This window comes from Hyposmocoma kahamanoa, unplaced genomic scaffold, assembly GCF_003589595.1.
Source record: "Hyposmocoma kahamanoa isolate Upper Pololo Valley unplaced genomic scaffold, ASM358959v1 77, whole genome shotgun sequence".
NCBI classification, from domain to species: Eukaryota; Metazoa; Arthropoda; class Insecta; order Lepidoptera; family Cosmopterigidae; genus Hyposmocoma; species Hyposmocoma kahamanoa.
In genome coordinates, this window is record NW_020653926.1 from 116,506 (window position 1) to 134,997 (window position 18,492).

At 36.7% G+C, this 18,492-nt stretch overlaps 1 protein-coding gene across 1 annotated transcript in view; it reads left to right on the top strand.

Annotated features, from left to right (window-relative positions):
• Positions 1-18,492, top strand: part of LOC113232688 (steroidogenic acute regulatory protein-like) — a 57,168-nt gene that overhangs the window by 15,062 nt on the left and 23,614 nt on the right. Inside the window, exons 5-7 of the mRNA XM_026467461.1 lie at positions 1,770-1,823; positions 2,989-3,127; positions 5,801-5,988. Of these exons, the coding sequence (XP_026323246.1) occupies positions 1,770-1,823; positions 2,989-3,127; positions 5,801-5,988 (381 nt within the window). The remainder of the gene's footprint in view (positions 1-1,769; positions 1,824-2,988; positions 3,128-5,800; positions 5,989-18,492) is intronic.

The window sequence follows — 18,492 nt, forward strand, 5'->3', positions numbered from 1 at the left end:
GACGCAGTTAAGCAAAAAGGATCCAATCCACAAAATTATCAAATAATGAGTTATATGTACCAAACGGTTCCTAAAGTCTAACCTCTTAGATCAGTAAAGAAATCCAACATATAAACATAAATTATAAATTAACTGCTTTCGTGGCCGAACGGTTACCATGCCGGACTTCCATGCAGAGGTCCCAGGTTCGATTCCCGGGTCGGGAGAAATATTTGTATGGCCAAATGTAGGCCATTTCTCTCGTGAGTTTGGGTGTAATTTGTGGTTGTCTACGTGTGTGTCCATGGCACCCGCGACACAGGGTTTCCCTAGTGCGGGGCTATGTTGAGTGTGTACGTTATTATAAATAAATACCTCTGGGGTTACATAACATTATAAGTTTTGATAATAAAACAACAGTGAGAAACATTTTCAAACTTCAAACTGCCATATCACGAAAGTGACTGGTTGTGCATTGGATCCTTTTTGTTTAACTACGTCCAATTATGAAGTTTTGGCGGTTTTTTTCCAACCACAAGCGTTAGTGTGTTTGCTGTCTCTGTACACAAAAAACGCACTAACGCGGGAAAATAATATGGCGCCACCGTCTATGCGGAAAAGGTGCGGAACTAAAACCGAGCGTACTACTGGTTGTTTGAGTTTGTTTACTCAAAGTAATTTAAAAAATTAGGTACTTTTTACTCTGGATTAATAGACGCACTTTCCTCCCGCTACGTAAGGCTATATTGACGTACTTTTAGAGCATGAGAAGTGAAAAAATTATTGCACACATTATCCATATCGCCTTTATCCACACTAAGGCTTAATATCTAACGCCCATTAACATATTAATTCAGACTTAATAATTATAACTTTTTATTAAAAAAGACCGACTTTTTGGGCTTGGATACAACTCCTTTGAGCTAAAAAAACCGACTTCAAAAGTTTACTTATCGGTTTTTTTTTTATTGGAATTACATCTATTTGCCAAGTTTTATTGGAATCTGTTAACGGAAAGTGGGTGCAAATCAATAAACCGACTTTGCCACTCTTAGAGGTGGAACACTGAGGAGTATGTACCTTAATATTGGTTTCATACCTTTTATTCACAAATATCGGAGTAACATACAAATAAAACAAAATCAAAAAATACAATTGAATAGAGAAACTGCTCATTTTTTGTTTGAAACTATTCTACATTAAATTTAAAATCATTACAAAAAATAATCTCAGTACAGAGTACTAAAAAAACCGACCTCAAAAGCACGTGGAATTACGTCTATTTGCTAAGTTTCATTGAAATATCCCCTAGTTCGCCACTGTACAGGACTTGATACTGGAGATAATAAAAATAGGTTCTCACTACGACACTACTCAAAGTATATCGAGGGAAATATGCCTTGAATTGATGAAATAGCAAAATCAACTAAATAATTGCTAAAAGTAATTGCTCCTAAATTAAAGTTAGACGCTATTTATAAAAATGAATCTTCATGCGTGAACAGCCACCCTTTGAGGTGGATGATTTCCTTCAAAATGTAATGGGACCACTATGGAAGTACCTCCTTTCCAACAAAAAAAGAATAATGAAAATCGGTTCACAAATACCGGAGTTATCGCGTAACATACATACAAAAAAAAAAAGAACATACAGTCGAATTGAGAACCTCCTCCTTTTTTGAAGTCGGTTAAAAAATGGCTTACGTTGTTCGAAAATATTTCTCAAGATGCACCTCTGCGAAAGAACTTTTGTTATTTTATTTTCCACTTAAAATCTTTATTTGTTATAGCTATCAACGGGAGGTACCTGTGCCTTTTTAATATCAAAAGTGTTCTTTTACGACGTGAGTATTAAAATATTGTACTATTTTTTTAGAATTACTCGAGACGTAAACAAAGCAGCAGGGGTCGTAAACCTTTTTCTTCTGCCTCTGTGGCCGAATCACCCGGGTTCGATTCCCAGGCCGGGAGAAATATTTCTGTGGCCTCCATTTATTTCTCTCTTGACTATGAGTGTAATTTGTGGTTGTCTATGGTACCCGCGACACAGGGTTTCCCACAGAACAATAAATACAGTAAAAGTGGTTTGTTACCGTCAGACGCGTGCCAACAATACTCCGTCCAACCATTTAAATAACTTTTGACAGCTGGAAGTCAAATCAATTAGTGATGTCCTAATGCGTTGCCGATTCGGTTTTTCATAACAATCAATTTTATTTATGAAGAAGTATTATCGTGAATGTGAAATAAAAGATATTCTCTAATTGGGATCGTGATGTTGCGTTTGACAATTTGTATGCTCAAGAATTAATAATTAATGTTAATGAAGATTCAAGTAATGATTCCCGTTTATGTGGAGAAGAATCCGACGATTCATTATAATAAACAATAAGAGTCTATTATAATTATTTATACTTTTTTCATTTCGTACCAAAATTTATCAACTTGAATAATCTTCGTTATAAGAGCACGTCGCTTAACTACAATTAAAAAATAAAAGAGTCCAGGAAGTATCGCATTTTTTGTCTATGGTTGTGTATCAATAATTACGGAACTTCGGAGGCAATATTGGACGGAGTCGGAGTCACCCTGAAACATAAGTTGACAAGTCCCATGTTACAGGCACATGGGACTTTTATCTTTATGGTATTTTGCCAGCACCCCCACCCTTCAAAACCGGAACACAGTAATGATCACATTACTGCTTGGCGGCAGAAATAAATAAGGTGGCAGTACTTACCTGGACGAACTCTTTCACAGGGAGCCTTACTGCTACTGAAAGATCTGCAACAAACACATGGAAAAATTCGTGAAGTCTGTTGGGTCGTTCTGTGACTTAGTTGGCATAGCTTCTGGAACAGTTTGCTGGGAGACGTTGGTTCGAATGCAACCGGATTGAAGTGATTTTTTTCAAGTGTTCGATCTTTGTTTTATAACTAACTAGTGGAGTAATTTCACATTTATTTTATTAAGTAATTTTTAATAATTTCCTCTTTCTGTCATTAACAGTGGCCCAATGCGTCCACGCCTGTCTACCAAGTCTTCCTAATCCTGGCTTCGTTCACGCTATCCTGGGGCGAGACGTGGTTCCTGGACTTCCGTGTGCTGCCGCAAGAGCAGCAGGCTAAATATATATTAGAAGCTATAGGTAATAATGTATATGGTAATTCCACCCCTCCTACGTAAAGGATCGTATGTCGAAATTGCCAAGTTTACAGCGGAGCGTTTTAAAGTTCTGAATTCACTCATTACTGACATAGAGTGATCATCTAATAGATTATCGTAGATCATCTAACCGATATCTAGGATTTTATAGTACTCGAATATGTGAGTAACGAGTTTTGCCGAATAAAACTAAGAAATAGGAAATGAAACTATTTTTAATAGGTAAACATTAATATGAATAAAATAAGAACGGGCGAAGAAAATTTGACATATATCCGACGTCGACAAGCGTCCCATGGCGACTGACGGGGCAGCGGGCGGCGCGGCGTGTCGTTAAACCGCTGAGCAATTTTCAGATTTCGGAATAAATGTGAATTTAATAAGTAATAGTCATAATAGTGGTTATACCCCTACATCGCAAAGTCAAAATCTTCGAACAGTGTGTTCATGCCTGTGCATAGACTAGCACGAGCATGACACACTGTTCGGAAAGCATGACTCTTACAAAGAAATCCGTCGAGAAGTTCCGAGTCGTGCAGAGGGACATGTAGAAAGCAATTCTCGGATTTACCCTGCGAGACCGAAAAAGCAATGCTTGGATCCGAAATAGGACAAAGTTAAAGATGTCATCAACAGGTCCCAACCTGGTCCACCGTGACCATGGGACCTGTAAAGGGCCCGAAACGTCGGTTTGTTTGAAAAAACAAATATACGCGATTTAAATCCGGAAAAATAGTTTCATTTCGTATGTGTAACAATCGCGAAAACCTAAGAACTCGATAAAACTAAGAAATGCTAAAGGCACGTGTTACGCTCATTTCTGAGAATTCAAAACTTAATGCTCCCCTATAAATTTGGCAATTTCGACATACGATACTTTACGTAGGAGGGGTCGATATATGATTTTTTAATTAACCTACTGCCTGCCCTGTCAGAGTAGTGCGTCTGGCGTGTTTGCTGTGAGTAAAGATGTTTTTTTTTGTGAGAGTAAAATAAATTATTTATTTAATGAAATTCACCACTAACATTAAGAGCGCGTTCCCATTGTCTTGTGACGACAGCTAGTGGTGCAGTTTAAAGTGTCGTGACTGGAACGACAGTAGAAAAGGTGCTGGTGGAATTACAGGCACATCGGACTTGTCAACTTATATCTCAGGGTGTCGGACGCAGTGGCAGTGCCCCTCAGATCTTTGCGGTTTAAAGCTCTGAGTGGCACTGCAACTGTTATGGACAGGCGTGTCACTTACCATCTAGCGCACGACTTGTTCGTTCCGTCACTTACTATCATGACTCATCATCATCATGGCGGCCGTTTTGTTATCCAATGTTGGGTGTAGGCCTATTCCCTATTCCTATTCTTACACTCTTGGCGGTCTTGTGCCCGACTCATCCAGTCTTGACCTCCGTGTCGTCGGATGTCGTCCGTCCAGCGCTGCGGTGGTCTGCCACGCCCTCTGATGTCCGCTCTGGATCTCCACTCAAGTACTCGCCATGTCCAGCGCCTCTCGTCTATTCTCGCAATGTGCCCCGCCCACGCCGTTTTCTTCGCCGGGATAGCCATGACATCTTTAACTTTGGTCCTATTTCGGATCCAAGCATTGCTTTCTCTATCTCGCAGGGTAAATCCGAGAATTGCTCTCTACATGTCCCTCTGCACGACTCGGAACTTATCGACGGACTTCTTTGTAAGAGTCATGCTTTCCGAACAGTCTGTCATGCCCGTGCTTGTCTATGCACAGGCATGAACACACTGTTCGAAGATTTTGACTTTGAGATGTAGGGGTATTACCACTATTATGACTATTACTTATTAAATTCACATTTATTCCGAAATCTGAAAATTGCTCAGCGGTTTAACGACACGCCGCGCCGCCCGCTGCCCCGTCAGTCGCCATGGGACGCTTGTCGACGTCGGATATATGTCAAATTTTCTTCGCCCGTTCTTATTTTATTCATATTAATGGTTACCTATTAGTAATCCGAAATGACATTTTCTAGAAATAACGTTTCCTCGAATTTTCATAACCTCGAAAGTAATTTTGAGAGGAAAATGTTGTCTTTGCGATGAACATCCAACATAACCTGAAAGAACAACGGTTTCGTTATAATTCGGTTAAAAAAAATCGAATTTGTGATCGGTTACCCGTATTAATTTCACACATAATCACTGTGCGTGGATAGGGGACGTGAGGGGCGAACCCCCTATCCTAAAATCTAGGCTCCAAAGATTTCCAGACTAGTCGATCGGACGTGGCGTGCATCCATATGTTACCCGCCGCCGTTACCAGGTCATCCGTCCATCTAGTAGGGGGCCGTTCCTCTAAACTCCTTTCTGTTCGTGGTCTCTATTCAAGAAACTTTCTACCACCGGCTGTCAGTTCTTCGAGTTAGGTGCACTACCCACTGCCACTTCAACTTGTTATTCCTTTGAACTACGTTGGTGACTTACGTTCTTCTACGGATTTATAGATATGGATGCTCGCTCCATAGTTCGTTGAGTGACTTTGGCTTTTTTATGAGGCCCATACTAAGTGACCACGTCTCAGAGCCATAGGTCATAGCTGGCAACACCCTTTGCTCGAAGACTTTTGTCTTCAAGGACTGCGGAGGTGGGTTTTGGGTCTCACTTCCGCTTAATTGGTCTTTTTTTGTATAGGTGGTCACACATCAGAACGGACCCCTCTTCTCAATACCTGCAACGAACGCGCCAGCCCCCTCCGTCCGCCAGGGGTGCAATCGACGTACGGCGAATCCACAGTCAACTGGTTCTCACCGGTCGAGACGCCCGAATCCAGCCCCAAGCGTAGAAGACCTGGGGAACAGCTCATATTGACACAAGAACAGGTTAGTGATTGCTTACTGTCATTGATTGGTAGATGTCATTAAACTTGCAGCCATTCCTTTCGCATAATAGTTTTGTTTGCAAGTGGACATTGCAGCTAACACTGTCTCTTGTTGTGTGTTTATAATAAACATATGATCTAGCCCTTTAACGGCATTGGTTAATAAGTACAAGCAACTGTCGGCTACTGGTTCCCGTTGCCTGTGCCGTAAACATCTTTAAAGGTGCTTTTCCACCGGAGAAGCGAGACGACGATTGAAATTTGTGTGGCGAAGTTTCAATTCTGTCCTAGCGCATCTTCGGTGGAAATGGTCTTGATTAACGAGGATATGCGAGACGAGAATTTAAATATTAATAAACCGTATTACTGCCTACTTAGAGTTATTAACTCTGCAACGTTAACAAGATTTTTCGCGAGATTGTGAGGTATACACGATTTAACATTAAAAAAAAAGATTGCTTCATCTGATTCTTCTTCTTGAATAAATAATAATTACGGGACACGTTTATGAGTATAATCATTATGGTCATATTTAAGAGCCAGGTTCTTTTTTTGTGTAGCCTCCTCCACTCCTCACGGTTTATAGCGAGTTCCTTGACCAAGTATAAGCATATAATTTTAAAATAAAACAATAGACCTAATACACATTAATTGCCTCTGTGGCTGGACGGTTACCATGCTGGATTGAAGAGGTCCCAGGTTCGTTTCCTGCGCCGGGAGAAATATTTGTATGGTCGTCGTTTATTTATCTCGTGAGTTTGGGTGTAATTTGTGGTTGTCTATATGTGTGTCCATGGTACCCGCGACAGGGTGTTTCCCTAGTGCGGGGCTATGAGTGTGTGCCGTTTACTCATTGACTTACAATTATATGGACGTCGGGTCCGCGCTAAAAAGTGTCCGCACTTGTAAGGCGCTAAAATCGTATACAGAGCGCGACACTCCGCTTTAGTCTTCATTTGTTCTACGGACAGCGCGATACTGCGATGACATAACAATTTAAATTTCGAATAGGTTGACTTGGGACATTTTTTTCGTGGTTTTTGTATTAGACCCGTCGTCCATTTATTTGTAAGTCAATGCGTTTACTATATTATTATTATTTTAATTGTAATCCGGTATATAATCCCTTAAAACCCGTAAATAGATAGCTTTTCGCCAGTTAATTCACTTCTCTTCTTTCTTTCTTTTTGACCACCGTCCTTTAGTGTTGCTATTTTGTTTTTTTTTATTATTATACACTCGAATCGAATATCGAATCAGTAACTTATTTCTTTTTGATCTGATTTATTTATTGCAAGTAGTAATAAGCATTTTAAACTAAATAATTTATTAATGATTATGTAGCTTTTGTTAACATGTTACTTCAGCCGCGCGTTTATCGCTAGACGAAGTTATGTCAAAATAATTTACATGTAATTTTTGACTAGACGATAATTAATAATGTAATATATTCTCTCGGCCTTCTGTACAACGTTTATTTGCTTTTAAGTCTTAAATTATTTTGACATCAATTTTAAATATTTGATTTTTTTTGTTTATGCCTTTCAATTTCCATTCTAAATTGTTATTTTATTTTGTTTAATTTTATTATATTTAATATCTTGACTAGCCGTGCCCTGTTCAAGAATCGTTCAAGTAGCAATTTCATCCAGGCAGCTTTAGAAATTTAATCGACAACTAATGGGGGGTGCAACCAAAGAACATATTGTAATGAAAGTGGTTTTAAATAAATTCACTACTCATCAATGAAGTAAATATACAAACAATAATAAATACATACATTATTATATAATAAGATTACTTATATACTTTTGTAGGAAAATAAAATAAATTTAAATTTTTGGTGGAATAGGCCAATGAGATTTCAATTCTCGCTTCGCCGCTGGAAAAGCGCCTTTAGACTCTTTTTGAAACCACAGCATATTGATATTTATGTCACTTGCATAACGTTCAAACTAATCGCAGATACGACTCAGGAAACAGGTCAGTGGTGTTGCGGAGAATTCTTACGGGGACGCTATCATGCAGTTTAAACGTTTACAAAAATTATGAATTTTCTCAGTCGCAATTTTACCATTGATTGCTTATTACAAAAACGATGCCACCGCGAATCGAACCGATGACCCTATTCATTAAGGCCAATTGAACGTTATTTGCAGTAATTTGACGACTAGTGATGAATAGTGCTGTTTCAATCCATAAGCGGTCCTCTGCTCGGACCCTATTCGAGTTTAAACATGGTTTAAACCGAGATTTGATTAGGGAATTTTAAACGTCTGCGAAGCGAGGTGAGATCGCAGTAGTGTTAAAATTTAGTCCAGGAGGCCTACTATGAGCTCTTATAGCAATCCTGTTTAAGCCCGTAAGTTGGATAGCTTGTTCAATTCGTACTATGACCTCATAAAAATAATTCACTGTCCATGCAGTTTAGGTTCCCCATCCGAAATCACTTCACCATTTCTTTCATAGTGAAATCTGTCAAAATAAGCAATTCAAAAAAAGTTGCTCCGTGACTAACTTTTTTTGAAAATGTCGAAGATTTGTTACATTTTTAAGAAATTTCTTTTAACTTTTATTATATTTTCACTTTCATTATTATTTGTTATCTTTTTAGGCTTTTTTTTAAATATATAATTGTCAATAAATAATAGTTATTTTTGATACAAGTGCGGAAAGTTAGTCATTATTCACGAGTCTCGAGGCTTCTTGGCCCGAGCCAGAGGCGAGGGTCAAGACTCGAGACAAGTGAAAATGACAAATCCGCACGTGTATCAAACGACGTTTTTTAATACATTTGCGAAAAAACTACATTGAAAGTAAAATAAAAAAGTATTTAAAAAAATCTCATTTTCTGCTAGTAAATTAAAATAATAAAATACAACCACTGCAACCATTATTTAAAAGTCTATGGAAATCTAGTTCTAACGTGCTGTTTTTGTTTATTTTCTGTAATATCGGTCTGTAACCACTTTTCTTATTATGAAGTCCTGGTACTTTTGTTTAAACTTCTTTAGGAACCCGTGCACGGTAGTGAGATACATAATTTATCTGTAATACATAGAACAAATATATACATAAAAATCTCTCCTGTCACCCATTCAGGGGTAGGCAGAGACTGTGGACCTCCACTCGATACGTTCATTATATAGTATTTGTAAATAAATATAAGTTTTAATGACGAATGACTTACGTCACAAAGCACATAAATATGAAATAAATATACAATCTCTTTAGTTCTATGTTTAAGACTTAAAACAACGGTAAATAAAAAAAAAACTGGAAAAGTAAAAAGCACTAGTGCGAGAAATCCAACCTTCCGCACGATTTGTAGTGCGAAAAATACCACGTTTTGAGCAACTGTATTAAAAATGCTATTAACTATTGAGCATTTTTTAATAGTTCAGTTCGAGTTTCCCATCTACAGAACATTGTTGATAAATTATTGATATGAATGTAATTGCAATTTTTAAATTGCATTTCAATCATTTTAATAATTTTATTAAATTAGTGAAAATCGTAAAATAAGTTTTAAATGGTGCCAAATTTGACTTTAATCACGCATTAATCAATGAACATGTACGAATACAAGATACGTTCCAATTATGTTATCAAATTACAAACTCACCTTATTCATTTCAATGATAATGACTAGACATGACATGTAATTTTGTCTTACGACAAATTGTAAAGTATGATCGAAAAATTGCCGATATTACAATATAACGTAATAAATATAATCAATAATAAAATTATTTAAAAAATATAATTATTCTCATTTTGAACACAATCGGTTAAAGTATCGGCTCGAACGCTCCCAGGTTAGTACATCTGTAACGACGTGACCTCCTTACATCGTCATCCCACCTTTTTATCGCCTGTTTTCCGGTTCCTGGCCACTCGTCAGTCGCCCCGGCCGGATCGACCGAGGAGAGACGATGTAACGATACAAAATCAGAATGGCGAGGCAAAGGAATTAAAGAACGATTCAAAATTTAAAAACGAGTGGCCAGGGAACCGGTAAAAAGGCGATACACACACATTTATCTATGGCCGGGTGGCCTGGCCATTTCTTTCATATGATTTAGTATGTAGTTCCATCTCGCTCTTGATAGATGTCAACATGTTACTTATTGTTAATTGGCTATATAACCAAAAAAGATAACAAATAATTATGAAACTGAAACTGAACATATATTACATACGAAAAATATATTATACGATTGGCTAGCCCGAGTTCGAAACAATTGACGGTTGTTTCACTTCAAATCGACCAGTTAAGTTGAGCTTTGTTATAATGGAAATTTTGAAAATTGCAAAATTACATATTTAATCATATTTAATATTTATTTACCGATGAAATGTGATTCCGTTTGTTTTATAATTAGATGTTTTGCAGTTTTTCCCACACCACTGAATAGAACAGCCCGGCATTGTTAGAGATATTATCTTTATTACAATAAATACAGAATATTTTTTGGAATATACGGAGACGTACACACAGGTCAGTAGCTGGCCTGTCTATATTTCAGCGCAAATGAGAGTTGATATTTATAAGAGCTGTATCGCTAATGTGTTACCAGGAATATATGGCCCTTATTTCGTCTCTATTTCTGGTTATATACTTCATGATGAGACCGCTATTTGCAAATGGCACGTCATGATACGATTTTACTATGAAAGAAAAGGTGAACGTATTTCGAATGGGGAACGTAAACTGCATGGAGAGTGAATTATTTTTGTGAGGTCATAGTACGAATTTGACTGGCAATCCAACTTACGGGCTCAAACAGGACTGCTCTAAAGAGCTCATAGTAGGCCCCCAGGTGTTTTTTAAACAATGAAACTAGTATCTTACACATTGCAACAATCGCAAAGTGGCGCTTAGTATGATCTGTAGAGATTTAAGATCGATAGTATTATAATCCTCAGTACAGAGTCAATGGTGGACGAGTCTTTAGGATCTTCTATACGTATAAAGCACTCATACGTACATATAATATACATACAGGGTGTCCCAAAAATAACACGCCAGAGCGACACTGTGGGTAGGTGAGCTATATACCTACCAAAAAAAAAAAAATAATAATAATAATTTCACCTTAGTAAAAGTCTTTTAGTTTTCGAGATATTTGCACTTTTTTATTTTTTTGGAATAACTCTACTTTTTGTTGAGTTTTTTGCTACTATTACATTGTTAGCTCCAGATGGTAGTTGTTTTTATTTTTCAGGTAACCTGAATAGTTTTTCCAGGTACTGCAACTAATATTTTATCTGATAAATGTCATAAAATGTGAAAAAAGTTATTAATTTGGTATACCTCGTACCCTTGTAAAAAGTTATACGTTAACTTTGAGTAACTAGTGTGAAAAAAAAATGTATGGAACTGAATTTGCAAATGATCTTAAAAATTGCTCCACTTAATGCAGAATCAGGAATGGTACAATATTATTGAGATTTTTCACAAGAACATAGTCATTTAATTTATTTTTCGTCATAACACCCTACCAGCCTAATCAGTTTCTAAACAAAATTAAATTTAAACTTTTAAATGAATTAATTGCTAAGCGCTAGGTAACGGCGCATCAATCTTCTTCCCACGTTGTATTTGTAATAAAGGAGTGAGATAGTTACTAGGCTTTTCTTTCTCTCTCTGAACTGGTACAAACAAACTGTGACAAATCAAACTTCCCAAAAGCATGCGGATTTAGCTACTAATATCGTGGTAGAGTGCCTTTGTGTGTCGCTTGATTTGTCGCCGTTTTTACTTAATGGAAAATAAAACAATAAAATTTAAATAATTTAATTTTTATTAGATATTATAGCAAGTGTTCAAACTGCCTCCCTCTGACTCTAATGCACATGCGACATCTTTTGACGAATGAGCTTCTCAGACGCCTCAAACTCATTTGAGAAATTTCTCGAGCTGCTTTATAGACTCGTCGTCGTAGTTAGGTTTCTGTAGTGATAGCTTTGGAATAAACTTTATCTTTTAAGCACCTCCAATAGAAGAAGTCGAGGGGGTTCAGATCAGGTGATCTCGGTGGCCACAAAATTGGTCCCAATCGGCCAATCCATCTTCGTGGGAACGTCTGGTCGAGGTGCGTTCGGACGTCGCGAGCGTAGTGGGCACCCATCATTTTGAAACCACATTCTTCTTAGTAATGCTATTGGCACATCTTCGAGAAGGTTTGGCAAATGGTTTTGTAAAACTCTAAATAATTTTCGCCATTTAGAGTCGGAGGCAGTTCAACTGGACCAAATATTTCCCCATTGAAAATTCCGGTCCATAAATTAATTTTAAACTGGTGTTGGGACCGATCTTCTCTTCTCTCGTGCGGGTTCTCTAACTGCCAGCTACGGATATTGTGGAGGTTTACATAGCCATCTCTGCGACATGCTGATTCATCACTCCACAAAATCGTATTAAAAAAGTTGGGGTCTTCACTGTGCTTTTGAAGCATTTGTTGACAAAACTGTATGCGTTTAGCGTAATCGCTCGGCAGTAAAGTTTGAACTCTCTGAATATGGTATGGGTGGTATCGGTGCCTTTTTAAAATTCGCTGTGCCGTAGACTTTGAAATGCCAGTCCGTATTTCTATCAGGCGAACTGAAGTGGACGGATCTCTTGACACTTCCTGCAAAACTATTTCGTCTGCGATGGTACGAGGTTTGCCTCCACCACGATGGCCAGGGTTCCTACCCTCTCTGTATGCAGCATCAACTCTTATTATGGTCTCATGGGTCGGTGGCCTACGGTTAGGAAATCTTACCGCATACAATCTTGCTGCTAATCTTGCATTTAACGATACGATGCCGCGAGCAGAAACATGTCTAGTTTCGCCGTAAATTAGGTACATGTCAGCGTAATCACTATGAGTGAATTCGGGGTTTGCTCCAACGATATTCTGTTGATCTGCCATTTTAACTGTATAAAGGCAATATCCGGAGGCGCAGCCGTCGATCACACACAAACAACACGGTCCAAATAGTAAGCAAATCAGGGTACAAAGTAATGCCAAGTTGTTGATATGATTACTAAAAAAACTTTTCCGATTGTTATCAAATCAAAGTCCAAAGTGATGCCAAGTCGTCGAAAGTGTAGAAACGGAAGCAGCGATAAATCGAAAAACGCGTACGTAGCACAAAACACAAAGGTATGTACTAACGGGTACTACGGGCCCAACCCGACCCGATCCCACCTGGCAACCGATACCGACGTAAGACAGAGATAACAAATAAGGGTCATACCTCTCGCTCATTTTTTACTACCCGGGGCCTAGCGACAGAGTAGTTAGTCATAAAGCTCAATAATTTAACACAATTTTTGTTTAGAAACCAATTCGGCTAGTAGGGTGTTGATGTTGAAAAAAAATTAAATGACTAAGTTCTGGTCAAAAATTTCAATAGTATTGTACATTCCTGATTGTGCATTAAGTGGAGTAGTTTTTAAGATCGTTTATAAATTCAGTTTCATACAATTTTTTTTCACACTAGCTATTCAAAGTTAATGTTTAACTTTTTACAAGGGTACGAGGTATACCAAATTAATCACTTTTTTCATAGTTTATGATATTTCTCAGTAAAATATTAGTAGCTGTACCTGGAAAAACTATTCAGAATACTCGAAAAATAAAAATAACAACCGTCTGGAGCTAACCATGGCAATAATAGCATAAAACCCAACAAAGAGTAGTTTTTGCAAAAAAATAAAAAAGGGCCTGTATCTCGAAAACTAAAAGACTTTTACTAGGGTCAAAATATTATTTTCTGGTAGGTATATAGCTCACCGTGTCACTCTGTGTCAGTGTCGCGATGTCGCTCTGGCGTGTTATTTTTGAAACACCCTGTATACCCGATCTTTTAGCAACTATTCATACAAACCGCTTTAGGTATCAAACCAGTACGACCTCGGCACGCGCAACGGACGCACGCGCACTCTGTGGTTAAAATTAATCGGCATAGAAAGTTCTTGTTCAGTTCATCATAAAACTAGAAAATGTGAATCGTGGTTTTGCTTGTACACTTTAAAAGTTATCAATTGTGAAATGTTCTTATCTTTTTTTTAATAGATAATTATAATTAAACAACGAGGTTACAACTACGTAGGATGTAACAAAGCTATATACCGTCCGTCATCTGAATCACTGCCATATCTTCAATTTGAACATAACCAAGTTGCATAGTTCTATTGTGTTACCTATTTGTTTATAATTAGATTTCGTCTAATTATAAGTTACGTCAAGTAGTATAAGTAGAGATTATTTACTTAACTCGTTCATGCACTGTACTGTAGTACTTATACCGCACACAAAAATGTCGCTCCTTTTCTTTGTGCTCATAATGGTTTAAGGTGCAACTAGTATAGACTATTTAGAAGCACTTCAGGCATGGTTATCTTAGACGAAGTGTAACAATGTCTTTTTTATCTAAATTTTTTTGAAAGTGATTTGCCGGTAATGACCAGTTTAAATAATAAATCAATTCTTTTTCATTTTATTAAAAAAAAAGTAATTTGAATTTGAAAAAAAAAACTAAAATTTTGAATAATTAACAAAATCTGTTTTTACGACATTAACAATATAGGATAAGCAAGCTTTTGTGATTGGTTTTCTTATCGTTATAATTTTTTTTTATTGGATGTACAAAACAGTTTATATTCAGTTGAATGTGTTCGAGATATAATTCATGGACTTAAGAGTCTATACTCTAACCTCAAATGGCTTTGGTTGATTCCGCACAACAGAGAAAGTATTGAATCAATCCCGTTGGAAAAAATATATAGTAAAATTGAGGATGTACGCTAACTACTATACGGTTCTAAACAGTTTCACGATAGAAAAGAAAACACAAAAGTATACATAGAAAAAACCGCTGTATTTAATAATGATTTTTTTTTATATCAAGTGAACTAAATAGAACATGTATTGTATACGACATACATTTTTCAAATGTAAAGCCATTAATACGGGAAAAATTTTAATTGAGGCAGTATGGACTAGTAATCTGGAATGTAGACTTAATACTTGCACATACAGCGTTATTATACGAAGTGTATTTGTTTATTTATTTATTTTTGGCATAGCTACAGAATACAAAATGTGAAGATGTTTAAAGTTAACATGCGTTATAATAGGATCAAATTTGTATTCTCATGACAGCCACGCACGGCATTTGCGAAATAAATAAAGTACTTACATATTAACAGACTATTAAACAAAATAAAAAAAATAAATTTGTATCAAAAAATCGTGTTACATGTACATAAAAACAATGAGATTCTTAAATAACCAACATATTCAGCTTCTCCTTACAAATATTTAAATAAGTATAGCAACTATGGAAGAATAAGTCCAAATATAACTAGTAATATTTTTTAATTACTGCTTACCTAAGGCACTAGCCTCATAGAGAACCGGATGACGTCAGTGCGAACAGGCTGATCTGGGGTTAAGACCTGACTAAGATGGTCATAGTGTCCTTCTCGTATACACTGAATAAATAATAAATAAAATAAAAATATTTTTTATTTTTCAGGCACCATAGTTTCCATAGTTTGTTAGTAAACAACCTTATACTATATTAGTAACAACCGAGTGTATGGTGAATATATGGTGTATTGTATATGAAGTGTACATTAAAATGTTCAAAATCGAGATGACAAAATATTTAGAATACATAATTTAAAATTCACCGAAGTAATAATAATTTAGTCAAAAGTAAAAAATTAAGTAACTAAAAATTTACGATTAATAAAATAATAATTAAAATTCAAATTAGAAAATAAAATAATAATAATTAACATGAACACAATAACAATTTTAGAAATTACATGTCATAGGGAAATCCATTACATTACAATTACTTACTTAGTCGCTATTTTTGTGTGCGAGATGTATGAGAGTTGTATGTGACTCCCTAAGAGTCGGCAACGACAAAACTTTGTAAAAAAGATATCTCGGCTTCCGAAATATCGCAGGTATTATAATTTATTTATTATATTTGACAGTTATTTCTCTATCTTGTTAACTATGATTTATTTTCGAGATAACTCAACGATAGTGTTACGGAAAATATTATAACAATGATTAAACGAATCTACGTTTGCTTTATCGCCGCTGGTCGTTATTAATTAATTCTAGACACGCCAATTTGTCACAAATTGAATTAATTTACTTATAAAACTTATCAAGAACACATATTAAAGGATTAGACGGCTATGTTTCAGCGAATAAACCCGTGTCCCCCTAACGACTTTGGTCCTACAGCGCACACCGTGTCTCTAAGGGCTAAGAAAAGTCATCGGGTCTGTGCGAGAATTCGTGTCGTTTCTATACACGAACTGTGTACACAAACTTATCAATAACACGTATTGAAGGATTACATGGCTAGGTTACAGCATTTAAGTAAGCCAGAATTAGATAATTCACCAGATGGAAAGTGGTAACTGTCCTTGTAGCTGCCTGACCTAAGCAGAAGAAGTAGAGGATCAGTAGAGCTCTTTGTGAAAGAATTCGCCCAAGGAAGTACTGCCTTACTTGTAGAAACAGGCAGAAGCCGCCAAGCAGTAATGAGAGCATTACTGCGTTCCGGTTTTGAAGGGTGAGGGTGCTCGTGAAATTACAGGAACATGAGACTGGTCAACTTATGTTTCAGGGTGAAGGGCGTAGTGGCAGTCCCCTCAGATCTTTGTGAGAGGCTTGTTAGTTGCTAGTTAGAAGGGCTTGCAGTTTCTCTGTGTTTCCGTGTCAGAAATAGCGAGTCTCGTTGCTGAGATATTTGAATTAAGATTCTTTATTGACACAAATTATAAAATGAGAAATTATTTATGAAAGTTATTTTTTTTAATTTTTATAGTGCGGTACGCAAGAAACAAAGGGTGTTTAGTATAGTTTTAGATAGAGGGGACCTGATTTTGTTAATACCGTTCTTCAATCGCTACAAACTATACTTAGTTTAACTGCCTCCGTGGCCGAACGGTTACCATGCCGGACTGCCACGCAGAGGTCCCAGGTTCGATTCCCGGGCTGGGAGAAATATTTGTATGGCCTACATAATTTGTATGGCCTTGTGTAATTTGTGGTTGTCTATGTGTGTGTCCATGGCCCCCGCGACACAGGGTTTCCCTAGTGCGGGGCTATGTTGAGTGTGAGCGTTATTATTATTATTATTATTATTATTATTAGTTGTACTCTATAGTGTTGCCACGTTAATGTCGCCAAAATGAAAAATAAATGGTTTAGTAGACTTTTTAATACTTTTTACTTAAATGACCTAGTTTTAAAAGTCTCGAAAACATTCGCCTCGAGTCTCAAAAATTCTAAACAATTCGAAACTGAAATTTTTTGAGACAGATTCCCGGGATGAAAGTCAGGTGAATGACCTCTAAAGACATGCCAAAGCTGCTATCAGACGGGCAGCATGCGTGCAGTTTAATGTAGGGTATCACTAACGTGACCATTATATGTATCTCTAAACGCGATAGCGCTCAAATGCCTTTTTTGGTCTTATGGCATTGTGAGTCGTGCGAATGCAATTTCGAAATTGGCCGACCATGGCCGATAGTCTTCTCATATGGAAGTCACCACATTTATCAGCAAGGAATCACAGTAAACAGTTCAGAAAAAACCTCGAATTGAAATTTTGTTGTACGAATTTCAATCCTCGTCTCAGCTCACCGGTGAAAAACCACCTTTACACTTGTCTTATTATGGTGCCCGATACGGCAGCTAGTGAACAGAGGAATGACAAGCCGTTTATCACTAAATTGTCCACTAATATTAGGCATATTATTGATAAGAAGATACGACACATTTTGTGTACACAGAATTTGTCAGTGTTGACGCGTATTTTGTTGGCGTAACTCGCGTTCGTACGGTGCGTTACAAGATAAGGAGGCTTACAAAATCATGTCTCACATTTTTCTTTGATTATACAATTAGGCAAAAAGACAAGTCGGTAGTGTACATTTTTAGTGCGTTTTTTTGTGTTTAAGAAAATTATTATTATCAACAAGTCACCCTGTATACAAAATTTAATACGATATACGTAGGAACTGAATACTGTTCTGGTTGCTGTTTACTACATTGTTCTTCTTTACAGGCAGATTCTATTATAATTATGCATTATTTTCATTTTACCGTGCTGATTTTTTTTTAAATTATAATTATTATAATTAAATGTAATGAGTTTTAATATATATATTGATGAAAAAATAATAATAAGACATTTATTCTTAAGCACATTTACAATAGAAAAAGTTTAATAAAGGTGTAGTTTTGGAAATGTAGTGGAATCTAGTTCTAATGATAATAATGGCCTAATATTCGTTTTATATTGCCTTTGCAATGGCATGCTAGCACTTGTGATGTTTTCTGATACCACCAGTGCAGTCCAATCTAAACTAAGATTGTCTGTTAAAAAGTATATCAGAAAACTCAGTTTTAGATAGAAGTGGGCCTAATATTCGTTATATGTTCGGTATTCGGTATGTTCGGCACAATAACCG